The sequence below is a fragment of the Choloepus didactylus genome, chromosome 18, assembly GCF_015220235.1.
Source record: "Choloepus didactylus isolate mChoDid1 chromosome 18, mChoDid1.pri, whole genome shotgun sequence".
NCBI lineage: Eukaryota > Metazoa > Chordata > Mammalia > Pilosa > Megalonychidae > Choloepus > Choloepus didactylus.
This window is the reverse complement of record NC_051324.1, coordinates 72,686,024-72,702,831: the sequence shown is the minus strand read 5'-3', so window position 1 is coordinate 72,702,831 and position 16,808 is coordinate 72,686,024. Positions and strand designations below refer to the sequence as shown.

The 16,808-nt window shown below is 49.5% G+C and overlaps 1 protein-coding gene across 8 annotated transcripts in view; it reads left to right on the top strand.

The window, feature by feature from the left end:
* Nucleotides 1-16,491, top strand: part of CYTH1 (cytohesin 1) — a 91,222-nt gene extending 74,731 nt beyond the window's left edge. For 5 of the 8 annotated variants that reach the window (XM_037809104.1, XM_037809107.1, XM_037809103.1 and 2 more), the window contains 5 exons: nucleotides 873-951; nucleotides 9,051-9,122; nucleotides 9,813-9,967; nucleotides 10,197-10,285; nucleotides 14,464-16,491. In XM_037809104.1, the coding sequence (XP_037665032.1) occupies nucleotides 873-951; nucleotides 9,051-9,122; nucleotides 9,813-9,967; nucleotides 10,197-10,285; nucleotides 14,464-14,501 (433 nt within the window). In that variant the 3' untranslated portion in view covers nucleotides 14,502-16,491. The remainder of the gene's footprint in view (nucleotides 1-872; nucleotides 952-9,050; nucleotides 9,123-9,812; nucleotides 9,968-10,196; nucleotides 10,286-14,463) is intronic. The other 3 variants (XM_037809102.1, XM_037809101.1, XM_037809100.1) reach the window with 2 other exon arrangements.
* The last annotated feature ends 317 nt before the right edge of the window (nucleotides 16,492-16,808 follow it).

Sequence of the window (16,808 nt, the reverse complement as noted above, 5' to 3'; positions counted from 1 at the left end):
TTCCCTTAACCCGATCTCGATGGAGGAGAAGAAATACGTGGTTTCTGGTCATGTTTTGAGAGCAGGCAATGGCTTCGTTCAATCAGACAGGATAAGTTTTCCCCTTCCTTAGGATCCATCTCAGCATAATTTCATTTTTATTGAGGAATATAAAAAGGGAAAAGGAAAACCTTCACCATATTCACAGAGAGCAATCCAGAATTGAAGTTTCCCGAGGGTGCCCTCTCCTTAAAAAGGGTTCCTCCCTGAGAAGAGAATTCTGCTCTGATTCGTATCCAGGACTCTGGGAAAGCCTGTAAACCAGAAAGGTAGAGTGGAGGGTTAGACTACAGGAGTTTTAGTTCCGTGTTCCAAGAAAACTGGATTTGATTGGGAACGGATTAAAATGTGCTACTTCCTGTATCCTCTTCCCACCACCTCCTGCCTACACCCTGCTCCTTACGGGCCTCTGGGCCAGCTGGTGGTCACAGCACAGCCCTGCACCCGGGGGTGGGCCCTTGGACGTCCATCTCCACCACTGAGAGGCTTTTTGCGGCACTTCTCCAGCGAGGCAGATTTGCAAAATGTTTGACTTTTGCCCCTGGGTTTCTCCCTGCTGAACCCTTGCTCTCATCCCGCTGTCCTGATCTCATCTCCAAGATGCCACCTAGACCGCTTGCTCTGCTTGTACCACAGCCTTTCACTCTGTGAAAGACGCTTCTGTTTGGTGCTGTGTCTTGTCGCCGGTGTCAGTTTTGCCATGGCCTCCGTGTGCTCATGCCACCGTGCCTGCCCTCCCACTCACTCATCCTCTCTGAGAAGAGTGCTTTACGTGTAGTAGAGCCCGGGGTGCCTGGTGTCGCTTGTCAAATGTGCATCTCTTTGTCCTCTGCAGGTGGCAGGGTAAAGACGTGGAAGCGGCGCTGGTTCATTCTGACCGACAACTGCCTTTACTACTTTGAATACACGACGGTGAGCACCTGCTGGCCCTCCAGCTCGTCCGCGTGGGTGGAGGAGGCAGTGGAGGGACAGCCCCACTTGCCCTCCTGCATCTTGGGGATCAAGGGACTGTTTGAGCTAAGTGGAGGACCTAAGACGGGTTTCAGAATTGGGTACTGTAAAGATGATGGGGAGTGCCCTACCAAAGGAGGCCTGGTTCAGGGCACCTGCAGTTCTGGGCTGGACAGGACACGCCACCAGGAGAAAGTGGTGGAGGGAACAGCGTACACACGGTCTGAACAGTATATAGAGCTGGATGGAAAGAATGAACTCAGATCGTTGCCAAGAAAGAGTTGTGGCCCTTTTCAAGGGGAGATAAAAAGAAAATAATGTGATTTGGGGAATTCACATTTACTAGGGTAACAGAAATGCAGATGTGTTTGATTCAGAAGAAGTAGCAAAAGGAGTAAAATATTTAAGGGAGAAAAAGCAAATGGAATGAAACTGGAAGAGTTCATTTGAGACTCCCTGGAGTTTCAAGAAATCAAAGTTTTCTTAAGCTGTGGAAGTTTTGTTGGTTTCTATTCAGTGGGAAAAGAATTACAACTGGAAAAATGTGTTACATATAAGTCCCCATTATGAAAAACCTATGAAAATAAGACTTTTTTAAAAAACTCCCTCTGAACAAAGCACCCGAGAGTCTGAGAGACGGACGACGGCCCTGGTGGCAGCTCCCCACGGGCCCTGGTGTGCCTCGTTTCCGCCGGTCCTGGCTGGCCCGTGGCCTGGCACGATGATTATGCCACTGGCAGCACTGGGTTTGTTCTGACAAAAATCAAGGCACTTGAGTTGGGGATGCTTTGCTGTTGTCCTCCAACCAGGTCTTCACCGAGGAAACGTCATTGATCTCACTGAGAAAATTAAAATCTAGGAATATCTTATACAATAAATGTGAAGCAAAAATGTTCTTATGTAAAAATTTTATATCCTGGCTATACTCATGTAAAAATCAGTAGGAACAAGGACACAAAGTACTTGCCCTGGCATTTTGCTGCTCTTCGGATTGAAGATGGGTTTTCATTCTTGTGTTCAGTGGCTTCAGATTCTTCCCTTCTGTGTGGATATCATGTGAATGTCATGATGCCAAACCACTCATTCTGATAGGGTCCCATTTGTTAAGATATTCAGGAACTTTCAAGGGAATTTTCCATCTAGGATTTTTTGTGTTATTGTGGCTGAATTCTTGCCACATAGATTCACCAAATGGCTTCATCTCTTTTCCATTATGATAGTAATATATCTGATATATACAAAATAATAGAAAGATTGTCCCTCTTTCATGCCCCCAGAGAGCCACACTGAACAATCTGGTAAATTTCTTTCCGTTCTGTTGCAGCACACGCGCGCGTGCATACACACACACACACACCATCTTGAAAATGGATGTTTGGCTGCTCTTGGCCATTCTCTGAAGGACACATCTGTCAGCATCTGAACAGTTTACCCCATCAGCACCACCGGCCTTAGCAGGGACGCTGGGGAGATTCTAGAAACTTGCCATCCTTCATGGTGCTGACCACGGTGGCATCATTTTCTTTCCACCCATGGATGTTTATTCAGAGACAAATACATTTCTCAAGAAGCAGAGGGGGGGGATCCTCAGTAGATTGAAACTTCCACACAGTTTCTTTTCCTCAATAGCTAGCAAAAGAGCAAAAAAAATAGCATAAATAAGCGTGGGGAAAATACCAGCAGCAATCAAGTAGGGGAAGGGAAACCTCACACCCGGTGGCGAGGAACAAAGCAGAGGCGAGCCAAGGGGCATACTGAGCTTTTTCCTCTTCCGAAGGAAGAGCAGTGCAGCCTGGTGCTGCACAGAAATTGGGGAAAAGTGGAGAAACAGGCCTCACTTTCTTTGACATTGCTAAAGGCTCCAAGACGGGATGTTCAGTTAGGAAAACTGTCCAGAGTGGGACGATATCCTCCAAATAGACGGATTGAGCCGGATGCAGGACATTCAGCAATCCCAGAAGAGAGACGAGAGCTCAGCGAGCATCTTAGCTGAGTCCTGCCCTCCACCACCTTTTCTCAGTCTGTACCTCGTGGCAGGAATACAGAGCAGCCCTCCCGTGACAGGTCGGGGCCAGGGGTTAGGGGGAGACAGACTGGTCACAGACACAGTGAAAAGAGAGTCGGGGTCACTCAGAATTACCAGGACAAGCTGGAAGACTGGAAAAGGGGGAGCGCAGACTTAAAGCAAACGAGAATCAAAGCTGTGATTGTAGTTTATTAACGTTTAAGTTAAAACTTTATGGAATGGAACGCAACAGCAGAACACACAATCACTACCGTAGAGGGGAGGCTTGAGACGGTCCCAGAGACTGCAGCTGGAAAAGGCCACTCTTCTTTTTTTTTCACCTTTAATAAATTTTTTTTATTAAGATTTATTCACATACCATATAATCATCCAAAGTATATAATCCATTGGCCACATTACCATCATATAGTTGTTCATTCATCACCCTGATCAATTTTTTTTAACATTTTCCTTGTACCAAAAAAAGTGAAAGCAAGAATTAAAAAAAAGAGTAAAAACGGAACACCCAAATTGCCCCCCCCATTCTTCATTTAGTTTTTTTTTCTTTTTTGCCCCCATTTTTCTACTCATCCATCTGTACACTGGACAAAGGGGAGTGTGATCCACAAGGCTTTCCTGATCACATTGTCACCCCTCATAAGCTACATTGTTGTATAATCATCATCTTCAAGATTCAAGGGTTTTGGGTTATAGTTTGATAGTTTCAGATATTTACTGCTAGCTATTCCAAGTCATTAGAACCTAAAAAGGGTCATCTATAGTGTGCGTAAGAGTGTCCACCAGAGTGACCTCTCAGCTCCTTTTGGAGTCTGTAAGCCACTGTCAGCCACTGAAGCTTGTTTCATTTCATTTCACATCCCCCTTTTGGTCAAGAAGATGTTCTCCATCCCACGATGCCAGGTCTAGATTCCTCCCTGGGAGTCATATTCCACATTGCCAGGGAGGTTTACACCCCTGGTTGTCGGATCCCACATATTGGGGAGGGCAGTGATTTCACCTGAAAAAGGCCACTCTTAAGACAACTAGAGAAAAGTTACAGGTATGGAGGACAGATAAAGAGGACACCACCATTGAAAGATGTGAAATGATACATTAGGAGATAAGTTCCCTCCCAGGATAAAACCTGCATCTGCAAATCAAAAGTATATACTTTATTTCAGAAAAATTTGTTGTAGGCAGCTTGGCTCCAAGACTTGGTCTGGTTAAACTGCTGAACTTGGAGCAGAGTCTTCCGGTGTTCAGTTGGGAAAGGCCAGTCATCCCCAGCTGCTTTCAGTGCCGGAAGTTCATGAGTCCTTCAGGGAGAAAGTGTGACCAGAGCCCTTCCCCAGCCGTGTTGTCATTTAGGTAAAGCACGATTAGCGGCTCATCAAATACAAGGACATCCTGAAATGCAGCACCTATGGACCCTTCTTGAAAAACTGACTTTAGTATAATCCAGCCAGTCAGAAAGCGAGTCACCGGGAGGACACCAGGAAGGGAGTGGCTGGTGGTAAGCACGGATCCACTCTTACATACAGACTGATCCTGGATGGCTAGAAATGGTAGCTACAAGACAGACCATGAGCGTTATAAAAAATGAAATAATTGACAGACTTTAGGAGGTGGGAGGAGGAAAGCTGTGAGGAATTTCAAGAGTGTTCCTTATCTTTCAAAGCAAGGGGTCCAGAGATACTTTTAGAATTGAAACATGTAGTATAAAAAAAACCAAAGCCTCTTAATGTTTTTCATAAGCTTTTTAAAAATCATTTTTTACTTGAATACATTTATTTTAGAGAACTGTGTCTTGGGGTGAAGCAGCATATACTTTGCAGTTCAATGCTGCTTCAGTTTTTATTCCTTTTTGTTCCTTCTATTAAATTTAATAAAATTAAAATTGAATGCTTTTTATGAAAGTAATACCACTGAAAATATCCCATTTTCATAGACCCATTTCTCTCCCTTTCTCTGTGTACATCTAAAATGATTTTTACCTAATGTCAGCAATGGTAATTGAGGGATACAGGGATATTTGGGGTATTTTATAATCTTTTACCTCTATTCTTTTCTGCAGCATTCTAAGTTCTTTATGAAGAACAAATACTATTTTTACAAAAACAACAGTAGTTGTTCTTAAAGAAAAATCAAAGATGGTAACATTGGTTAATTCTGTCCCAATGGGGAAATGGAGGATTACTGGGCACAAGTATCAGCAGTGAGGAGTACAGCGTGCATCCTCCTAGGCTTGGCCGCATATTTAAATATTCTCGACCAGCGAGCCCTTTAAATATGTAGGAATTTACATCATTGTCATGAACAGGTTTTAGCTGCTGGATCTGGGAGTCACAGTCTTTCTTTTAGTCCAGCACCAGAGGGATAAGGTGTATTACTTTGAGTACCGCTGGCTGGCCCTGGCCGGTTCTCAGGTGTGGATTCACATGGGGGCCGCATTGTGAATGATATGCCGGGGCGGGGGTGGCGGGGGGCAGGCAGGAAAGGTAAAGTCTCCAGCAGGTTCCCCAAGTGATTATAATGCCTACTTTTCTGGTCCCTACTCCTAGGCTGAAGACCATTGGTATAAATCTTCTTAGTTTAAATTTATTTTACATCAAGGAAATGCATCTTGTAAAAAACATATTCCAGACATCTCAGGTCCAACCACTGTAAGAGTGTAGATGAGTTCACACCCTCACTAAGATCCAAATGCTGCTAACTGTTAGCTCACCAACCTACCTGCTTCTCTGGCAATGAGGAAAGTTGAAACTCAACCTAGTTTAACCCAGCAGAATCCTCAAGAGGTTCAGGAATTGTTGGCAGTAGGTTACCATAGAGATGAGAGTGAGAGACCAAAATCAGGAGAATTGGTGAAAAGATGTTTTTAAGAAACATTTGGATCAGCAGTCTCTGTGCTCCTGAGCAACTGCCCTTCCACCACTGTTCTAGTTTGCTAATGCTGCAAACACCAGAGACGGATTGGCTTTTATAAAAAGGGGGTTTATTTGGCTACACAGTTACAGTCTTAAGGCCGTAAAGTGTCCAAGGTAACACATCAGCAATCAGGTATCTTCACTGGAGGATGGCCAATGGTGTCCGGAAAACCTCTGTTAGCTGGGACGGCACGTGGCTGGCATCTGCTCCAAAGTTCTGGTTTCAAAATGGCTTTTTCCCAGGTTCCTCTCTAGCAAGCTTGCTCCTCTTCAAAATGTGTCTCACAGCTGCACTGAGTTCCTTCTCTCTGAGTCAGCTCATTTATATGGCTCCACTGATCAAGGCCCACCCTGAATGGGTGGGGCCACGCCTCCAGGGGAATATCTCATCAGAGTCATCACCCACAGCTGGGTGGGGCACATTCCAAGCAAATCTAATCAGCACCAAAACGTCTGCCCCACAAGACTGCATCAAAGATAATGGCGTTTGGGGGACACAATACATTCAAACTGGCACAACCACCCAGGCTGAGCCCCAGAGGCTGATTCCCAGGAGTGGGTAAAACATTCTCTGCATGAGGGACCCCAGGCACGGTTGAGGGTGGGGGCATCGTACCCAAACAGGAGTATTCAGTAGATTAAGGTGTCCCGAATGCCGAGCCCCTCTTCCAGCCTATTCCCCTCAGCTCTCAGGCCTTTAATTTACAGACTCGAGCGTGGGGAGGTCTGCTCTGCCTAAAATGAAAACAACGGAAAGACACAGAAATCAGAGATTCCCCCAACAAATAGCCAACGAGAGGCCCCTGTGGAGAGAAGCCCATAGCCCACCAGCTCAGGATTCCAGTCAGCTTCTAGCCCCCCACTCGTAAAGTGAGCAGGCAGCCGAGGGGAAAGCCGCCAGCCTGGGGAGACAGAGGCCAAAACGGCCAAGCAGGGGAGAGGGCAACTTGGAGGAAAGGGCAGCTCTATAGGGAGAAGAAAACTCCAGTGACGATTATAAAAAGGCCCTTTTAAGACTCTGAGAGGTAAGTTATTAAATCTATGAAACAAGAACAGAATGCTATAATAAACTAGAGAACAATTTAAAAAAAATGCTCTTCAGAATTAAAAGTATGATAGAAGTGAAACTCAATAGAAGGGTTGGAAGAAAAAAAATAAAGAAAATCTCCCAGAAAGAGCAAAAAGGCAACGATGGAAAATAGAGAAGAAAGATTTTTTTTTTTAAAGAAAAGAACCAGTCCTAGAGGTTCATGGTGTTCCATAGAGAACTGAGAAAACAAAAAAGAAGTACTCCTTGACAAAATAATGTTTTAAAACTTCCCAGAAATGAGAGATGCGTGTTCCAGACTGAAATGGCCACTGAGTGCCCTGCGTCATGGCTGGATGTAGAGCCGTGGCATGGAATTTCCTCTGGAATTTCAGAACACTGAGGATAGAGAAGATCCTATAAAACTTCCAGGGAGGTGGAGAAAGAGGTCACTTACACTGACTGCATCAGGAATACGAATGGCTTTGGAGAAAGTAGCACTGAAAGTTGAAGCCCTTGCTGGGTTTCACAATTCAGGAGGAGTATTTTTTTCTATCCTAGAATGTTATTCCCAGCCAAACTATCAGTCAGATGTGAGGATAGAATAAAGACATTTTTAACCAAGCAAGCTCTCAAAAAATTTACCACTCATACACCTTTTCTCAGGATATTGTCTGCCAACATGAGGATATGAATTACAAAACACAGAAAACATTGGCTCTCAGAAACAGGAGATGGGGGTAGGAGGGAGGAAGACGGGGCATTCTGGAAAGTGAGCGAGGAGCTCAGGGATGATGGCAGTTCACGAAGGAGACAGGGTTAGGGTTAGGCAGGGCCAGGTGCAAACAGGTTTCAGAGAGCTCCTGGAGGTTCTTCAGGAAGAAGTTGATGGAATGACTGATGAGAATTAGCATAAGAAAGGAGATTTAGGCAAGTGATGGAAATTTGCAACTGAGTTGCGCTATATGTTCACAGAAAACTAAATAAAAAGATATAACTTCCCCCTCCCCCTCCAAAGGCTACTTTTTGTACAAGTGAAAACAAGCTTTTCAGGAAAGAAAAGTAAAAAGTTACTTCATGTCTCACTTCTGAAGAGCGTAGGTGGTCTTAATGAAAACACTGAATAATGATCCAACTAAAATTACAGAAAATTATTTTGGGGGGATGGAGAATGAGTGTGCTGGGGCTAGAGGAGAGACAGGAGCTAAATCCTTGTCTCCCTTGGTGAGAAACCTAAAACCGAGCACTAAAAAGTGGCAGTTTTTTAAACATGAAAAAAGTGGGTGTTTGAGCACGGCCTTTTAGAGATACGGAAGATATCTCTAAATCAGTTTAAGCAAGTCGACAGTAGTTGCCACCGAGAGTGGGGAGAGGGCTGGAAGACTTTTTTGCTTTTACAGAACTTGCAGAACTAGTGGATTTTTAGAAACTGAGTATATGTAACCCTGATGGAGTAAGGACACTTTTGAAGTGGTGGGAGTTGGGGAGTGGGTGGCCTGGGGGACGTCGTCAGCCTCAGGGCAGGTGGAGCTGTGGGTGCGCAGGCCTTGGCTGAGCTGGAGGCCTTGGGGGGCGGCCGTTGCTGGGGCCGAGGGCTGGCAGAGGGTGTGGCTGGGTCCGGGTCCTCTTCAGATCCAGTGGAGGTGCTGGGAAGACGGGCAGCAGACGACCCAGCTGTCCGCACGGGTGTTGGGGGCACAGAGCAGGGCGTCCCGGGTGAGGCTGAGAACACCTTCGTGGGCTGGCAGATGCTGGAACCAGGGCTTCAAGGACGAGTAGGAAAACCCCACAGAGGCAAGGTCACTTTCCGAGTGAGGGGAGCTTCGTGGTCCCCACCTGGGGCCCCCCAGCTATTGCCAGGTACACTCCTTCAAAGCATCTGCTGAATCTCCCAGGCTTTCTGCAGCTAAGGACTCTGGGGACTCACGTGCTACGCCAGCGATACCCCTGCGTCTCTTGACCCGTTTCGTGTTTTAGAAGGTGATGTGGGGCCCTGGGGTCGTGGAGAACGCCAAGGAACTGGGATGAGTCTCCAGGGAGGAGGGTGACTGTGGGTCCCCAGAGCCGGCCCTGATGGCTTTTCCTCTTCAACTCTCTGCAGGATAAGGAGCCCCGTGGGATCATCCCTTTAGAGAATCTGAGCATCCGGGAGGTGGAGGACTCCAAAAAGCCAGTGAGTAGTTTTGGTGAGATGTTTTAGGGGAAGAAACGGGATAGGCATGGCAGTTCTTTGAAAAAGGATGACGTTGCAAAGGTTTAATTAAAAAAGAAAGAAAAAAACAAGTATACCTGTGACTTTACCTTAGCCTAAGCTTTTTTTTTTTTAAACTATCTTTTGTGTTTTCCCCGAGCCAAGCCAAAGAGGAGACGCTAAATAGCCTCCTTGCGTGCCATCCATTTGCCTTAGTGTCATGTAGTGATTATCAATGAGGTATTGAAATTGTCCCTCCTTGGTTGGCAACGGCAAGCCCTCATGATGGGACTATTCGTTTTATGGCCTTGGGGCACCAAATAAAATATTTTTCCTTTGTTTTGGACTGTCACTATCTTGCTGGCTTGGCTTTAAAAAGCATTAAGTAATCGGCAATTCTCTGCGTATTTTATATCTATTATTTTATATATATGAGGAGTAGTATTGATGTGTGTCTGGTTAATACCTTTATCAATGAGGCCTCTTTACATAAAGTTTACGTAGTCCAGAATTCTACCCCCCAGGCTCCTCTTTTCCATAGGAAATTACATATTGCCTATTTTTTATGTGGGTTGGAATAAAGAGTATTTTGGGAAACAAATGAACATTTTGCAGGTTCAGCAGCTCTCTCAGACCTCGCAGTCACCCTCTGCCTGTCTTTCTTGATTCCAGAACTGCTTTGAGCTTTATATCCCTGACAATAAGGACCGGGTCATTAAGGCCTGCAAGACGGAGGCCGATGGGCGCGTGGTGGAAGGGAACCACACCGTGTACCGCATCTCGGCCCCCACACCCGAGGAGAAGGAGGAGTGGATCAAGTGCATCAGGTGAGTGGCGTCTGACCCTGTTCCACGCACTTCCAGTCTCAGTCTGCAGGGGCGAGCTTGGCCGACGGACCCCGATGGCTCCTCAGTGGGGCCTTTGGATGCTCGGCTGTGACTTCGTAGTTAAGAGCACCTCAGACTGGGTTTCCATGGGCACCTCTGGCCCAGAGAGGGAACCATGGGAGCGGACAGACAGTGGTGTCCTTTATCGAGCTGTCTTTTCATGTCTTAGGGAGCAGTGTCATGGGGACAGCTCAGGAGAGCTGATGACCGTAAGGATGCAAAGGAGAGCGCCTGTGCCATGTCCTGCTTTTCACCGAGGTTGGTAGGCTCTCGGGGTTGGCCAGGCAGGTGTCCCCTTCCCCCACACGACCTCTGGGGTGTACCTCTCAGAGGTGCCCTCTCAGTTAAAGGTGTCCTGGAGCCTGTTCCCCTTGACCCGGGCACCCAGTGGGTGGTGCTGTCGCCATCCCACCTCGTTTCCTGCAGTGCTTTCAGTAGAGGGGGTGCAGCAATGTCCCAGAAAGTACCTGCGCCGCAAGTTGGGTGACGCAGCGCCTGGCACGGTGTGACTTGGCGGAAGTTGCCTTGTTTGCCCCAAACAGCCTTATGCCTCCTCCCAGGTTTAGGGGTCCTGTACTACTGTTCTTTCATTTGATGGTCACTCGGTGGTTGGTGTTGGCCCCACAGTGAGGTTTAAGTGCGGATGTCGGGGAGCAGTGCAGAGTGCGTGCAGGAGCCAGTGTTCAGTATTGAGGATTCATCTGCCCCCCTGTTGAAGTTCAGTTGGGTAGCTCCCTGCGTCGCTCTGAGAAAGGAGCAGGAAAGCAGTCTGCTCGAATGCTGGAACGTAGGACCCAGCTGCGGTCGGCCCCAGCCGCACCTTTGGGGCAGCTCCTGTCGTCCTGCCCTTCTGCTCGCTGTGTTCCGGGACCAGCCTCCAGTCACCTGGGCGCTCGTTAGAACTCAGGTCTGGGCCCCGCCCCAGGTCCTGACTCAGAACGTGCATTTTAACCAGTTCTCCGGTGATTCCAACTCACAGTAACGCCTGAGAAACCCTGGCGCTTGATGTGTGCTTCACAGCGTGCCCGTTTCTTCTCCATGGCCTTAGAGCTCTGGCTGTGTCCTCTGGCTCTTGGGTCCTGGCCCCTCCTCTGCTGCTCCCCTGGTCACCTGTCCTCCTACCTCCCCTTCCAGGTCGAAGTCTTCTCTGCATTTCTACAATTTCTTTCTACATTTCTCCTTTTTCCCAGTTTTAGTTTATTAAAAGTGGCTCTGCAAGCATGTAGGTTCTCATAAGGCCTACTGTTTGCTTCTTCGAATCCTTTATTTTATGACCTCTGGGTTGAGATAATGTCAGACACTCATATTTGATTTCTGTTTTATGAGATTTTTTTATCCTATGAGATACCATTTTGCTATTTTGCCGATGACAAGCAGAGGCACATGGAGGCTTTTTGCCCAGAGTCACACATCAGTGACCCAGGGTCACGAAATAGAGCCCCACGGGTCACCCTGTGCCGGGAGAGAGCTGTTCAGGCCGTGGGGGTGGGAGGGAGATTTGCTCCTACAGCCGGTGAACAGTGAATCCAGGCTTGATTCCCACTTCTCTGCTCTGCCTGCTTTACGAGGTGCACCCGTGTAAGGTTCTAGGGCCGATGTCTGGAGCCACGGCTATCCCTAACATTCTTCCCTGACCTCTGTGAAGCCTGTGCCCCATGCGGTGTTCCCTCTTGGGAGCCCCTCTCATTTTCCCCCTGGCTGCTTTCTCGCTCACAATGGGAAGGGTTGAGTGTGCTGCTTTCCTTGAAAGTTCCCCAGTGAGCCAGGCCTCCGGGCAACCTGGAAGGCAGGGAGGATGGTCTCCCCAGGCAGTCTAAGGCCACATGTCCCCATAGCCTGTCCCCACAGCCCATGATGGCCTTTCTCCCATCCAGACCCCAGCCCTACCCGGACGGAATTGAGTACACTAGCTTTTTGGTTGTTGCTTTGGTTTTTGGTGTTTTTGCTATCTCTACTAAGACCAGTGTCGTGTCTTGGCCAAGATTAAATGCTGAATGAGTGGTTGAACAGGTTGGTGAAGGTGGGGCAGGGGGAGGAGTAGGTGACTTCATCCCCCAGAAATAATCGTTGAAAATCCGTGCAACAAAACAGACGGAAACCAGCCTGGGTAGAGCCTGGACGAGGCGTCCCTCGGGCTCACTCGTGGTGGGCACGTGGCTGGGGGTGCTGGCTCCCGTACCTCGCCGCCATCCCTCCATGGCGGGGAACCCCATCCTGGGGCTGCTTGGGGACTGAGTAGGAGCCTGTGGTGGGCGTGCCCAGCACGGCTGGACCGCAGATGGTGACCAGGGCTGGGCGGGATGGGCGGACTGTCCCGCTAGGTGGGTGAAGGGCAGGTGAAGCCCTGTGGGCCCCTCAGTCCCTGTGCCATGGATGGGGAAGGACGGAGCAGCAGTGACCTTGGAGACCTTTAGCCCAGAGCACACCCATTGTCCATGTGAGCTGCTGCCTTCTGTCAGTGTTGGGGTTTTGAAAAGGATTTCATTCCTTAATCCTTTAGATTTATTTCTCATGTATGGTTTGAAGTAAGGGGGGTGCAGCTTCACTCCGTCAGATGAGCAGCCAGTTGTCCCAGCACCCTTACTGATTGGTCACTTTTTGCACCACTGGTTTGCAGTGCTTTCTTCAGTTTGTGCCAGCTTCCTGTGGACAATCAGGGACAGCATCTTGGGCGACACGGCCCTGCCTGGGTGGCTGCAGCGTCGGGTGGGCTGTGTGTGCTGGTGCATAGCCCCTCTCCCCCTTTGCTCTTGCAGAGATGTGTGGAAATTTGTGGCTGTCCTTGTACGTTGTGTTTTTCCTATGGTTTGTTAGTAGTCAGAAGAAGTAAACCTTTATAAGATCACATTTAAAACTTGGCTGCAGAGCGGCTGGGTCTCTGGGTGTGTTCTGAGCTTGCTTGGCACCCGGCTTACGCCTCACCCGAGCCTTGGAGGGAAGGGGTGTGAGGGTCGCTGTCCTGTCGCAGACGAGGAAGCTGCAGCCCAGCAAGGGCGTGGGATCAACCGCTCCACCACAGGCGGGGGCTCGAGAGCCCACCCTCCAACACCGTGCAGCCGGCAGGCAGCGGCTTTGGTGCTTCTCCCGGAGAAGGTGGGGTACAGGAGCGGGGGAGGGCGCTGGCTGCGAGAGCACCTTCACAGTGTTGTTGGATGGTCTTACAGAAAGTCCAGTGCGGGGCCCCTTTTTCCCTCATTCAGTGCTTTTCTGGGAGTTCGGGTGCCCCTGGCACCCAGGGTTCCGAGACTGGCCCCGTGGCTCGGTCTCGCCAGGAGGGAGACGTGCAGCTCTCCCAGCAGCGGGGCTACTGCCTGCACACACACGTGCTGGCCCTGCGATGTGTTCTTGGCACATGTGGACCTTGCCAGCCCCAGAGCCCAGTGAGGGGGGAGCAGAATGGAGGTGCCAGGGCTGGGGCTCGGGCCTCTGTCTCTGACTCCAGGCCACACTGTTCCCCACGCTGCTGCACCCTTCTCACACGTTACCTGGGGGCGGCACCCAGCAAACCCCCTCTGAGCTGATCAGATCCTTTCCCTTCCTGGCGAAAGCCCTCCAGACCCTCCCCCAAGGGACCACGGGAACATTTCCTCGTAGAAACATCCTCTCCTGGGAGTGGTTCCTGGTCAGCTCACAGAAGCCATGGTGACCCTGGTGCCATTGTAAAAACAGGTGTCATTGTGGCTTGTGAGCAAGCCCAGAGACTGTCACACCAGCATTGCTTCTCTGGAAAAGCAAATTAAGCCTCAAAACTTCAGGACATAACTCACTTGAAAATTGCAGAGTTGCAAATATAAGGGAGTGTCTTGGTGGCTGCCACCCACAGCTCTCCAGCCCCAGTACCCTCCTTGTGGGGGCTTCTCCTGCTCCAGTGGTGGTCATCACACATCTCCGACTGTGAACTCAGAGCAGCACCACTTGGCAGTGGTCACCGCTTGGTGGTGGTCATCGCTTGGTGGTGGTCATCGCGTATCTCTGGCGTTTGGCGCTGGCTGGGGGTCCCTGACTGGTGCCCTGTTAGTCCTGGTGGCGATCTTGCACTCTCGATGACATGGAGCTCACTGCTACAAAGAAAAAGCAGATGGCACCATAGAAACTAAAGTGCTGAGTTGGTTTCTCCCCCGGGGTTAGGACACAGCTCTAAGAACATACAGTGGTGCTGTGCCTAAATCGATATTAGGCTGGACAAGCTGAAACCAGCCCAGAGACTAATCTTGCCACAGAGGCCTATGACCCTAGAAGCTTGACACCCTGCGTCACTGTGTGGATGCCGTGAGGGTGAAGACGCCAGCCGCCTTTGCAGAGACTATCTTGGGGAGCAGGGGCTCTCGCACCATGCAGAGCTGCTAAGACCCTCCTGCGGGGGTGTCTTGGGGTTTCAGTTTTTTTTATTGTGTCCCTCACATCTCTTCTGTCTTCTCCCCATTTGTGTGCTCCAGAGCAGCCATCAGCAGGGACCCCTTCTACGAGATGTTAGCAGCACGGAAGAAGAAGGTCTCCTCCACCAAGAGACACTGAGTCTGCGCCCCGGAATCCAAGTCAGATGCCCACAGGTGGACCCAGGGCTGCTGAGCAGGAGCGTCTTCTCTGCCGGGCCTTTCCCTGGGTTCCTAGAGACTAGCTTCAGCTTTGCTATTTTTTCTTTAAGGGGAGAAGGGTGGGCAGATATCACTGGGAAAGAGGGGGACCTGGAGCCTCTGGAAGCATGGATTCTTAAGCCTTTTTCTCTAAAAAGAACAGAGGTCTTAGCCAAGCAGCCCCCTTGCAAGTCTCTCCACTCAGCAGGCCTGAACGCGGAGCGTGCAGCCGACTGTTACCTCACGGTTATTTGTGAAGAGGCCTTCAGCCCTGCACTGTAAATATACGTGTCAGTACGTTATTATACATTAGGAAAGAGGTGGGATGCAAGAGACACCACATGCTATCACGATATCTTTTTGATTTGTTTCTTTTTTTAGAGAAAAAGATCAAGTAGAGCTGTTCAGACACCGTCTTCCCTCTGGTTTGGGAAGCTGCCTGGACAGCTGCTCAGGTGTGCTCACCTGGGCCGAGGGCTGGGCCTGCGCGGGATCCTCTGGGCCGGGGGCTGGGGGTCTTGTCTGGGCACGAGAGGGATGGGTGGAGGGTGGGGAGGGGTGGAGGAGGCAGCTTGCTGGGTGAGGACTGGGACTTGGTGCAGAGTCAGATTCCAGAACCTGCCGTGGTCTCGGACCCTCAGTGCCCACAGCGCGAACGGCCGCTCTCGCCGTTTCCCGCCTCAAGTGCCTGGGGAGCACTGGGGCAGAGGATTGCTGGGCACTTGCACTGTTTTCTCTCTTTCGGATTTCAAGTTCTTGTGGGGCTTTAAGATAGAAGGTCTGCGTTCTTCCTTGAGCTAAACACCTAATAACCAAAACTGTGAGGAAGGTGATCCCAGAGGGGCTCCGGGGTGACCTGACTGCTTCATGGTTGGTTTTCCTTCCTCTCCCCCAAGCTCCAGTCCTCGTTTTAGAGGAAGGAGTGGGTCCTACCTGCTCGCCTTGGGGCCTCAGCTTTTCCTGCCGGTGCTGGCCCTTGCCTGGACCCTGCAGTCTGTGATGGGCCCCGGGGGCAGGGGCCTGGTCTGCTTCGCAGGGGCCCGGGCAAGGGAGGGCAGACGGCTGCTCTTGTGTCTCTCTCTCTTTTTCTTTTTTTTAAGTAATGTGTATGAGTTGACCTCACCCCTCCTAATTTATGGTGTGAAGGGAGCCATGAAACGCGGCGTCTCCTGCCGTTCTCTCAGGGACTCTCAAGGACTCTCAAGGGCAACTCCTGCCGCGCATCCAGGGCCTGGTGTGCCGGTGTGGGCGGGTGGGCAAACAGCCCTGGCGGCAGAGTGCTTCCTCACGGGCGGAGGGGAGAGCAGTGGGACCCCCAGCTCTGCTGACGTTCTTAGGGGGGCTCGCATCTCTGGAAATAGCCTTTGCAAAAAGGAGGGGTGGGAGGAGGGGGTGCGTTTTGGAGCCCCTCCGAGCGTGGTGCGCAGTGGCCGCAGCCTGCCTGGCATGGCTTCAGGCTCTTTTTCTTGTGGCTGAAGCTTATGAAGGTGACAGAGGAAGGCCCAGGCTGGAGAACCAGGGTGTGCAAGCCAGGGTCTCGGGGGGCTTCGGGGCCGTGCTGAGGTGGAGCTCCTCCAGCTGGCTGTGACCCTCCGGCAAGTTCCGAGCGCCGGCTCCCACCAATGCCGCCTAGATGGAGAGGCTCCGGATCAGTATTAGTCTATTTATCAGAGGTGTAAATAATCTATGTATAGTTTTTCTCCTTTTAGATTATTTTGTATTTGTTTAAAAAAAAGTTTTGTCAAAATATAAAATATAAAGAAATGACTGAAAGTTGTTGACAGGGTTTTTAAAAAAATTATTATTATTCCAATGGTTTTTTGTTTGTTTTTTGCCTTGTAAACTAGCACCAAGAAACTGCAGCAAATAAACTCCAAACCTGCCCAGCCACTTCTCCTGTCTGTGACGTCCTTTCTTGCCCTGGGGCAGGCTTTGAGGGTGGAAGGGGAAGCCTACAGATGTGCTTGGGTGGGAGAGTATATCACTTTTAATTTTTTCCCATCTTAAGTTTAACAATAATGTATATCAGTAGTGAAGAGGAAGATTTGTTTTCTATTAAGGAGAATATGGGAATAAAAGAAAATTAGCTTAATCTTTTGCCCCTTTTTATTTTTTAATGCAATTTTATCGAAATGTATTCACATACCATACAGTCATCCAAAGTGTACGATTGTTTGCCGTATCATCGTATAATTGTGCATTCATCA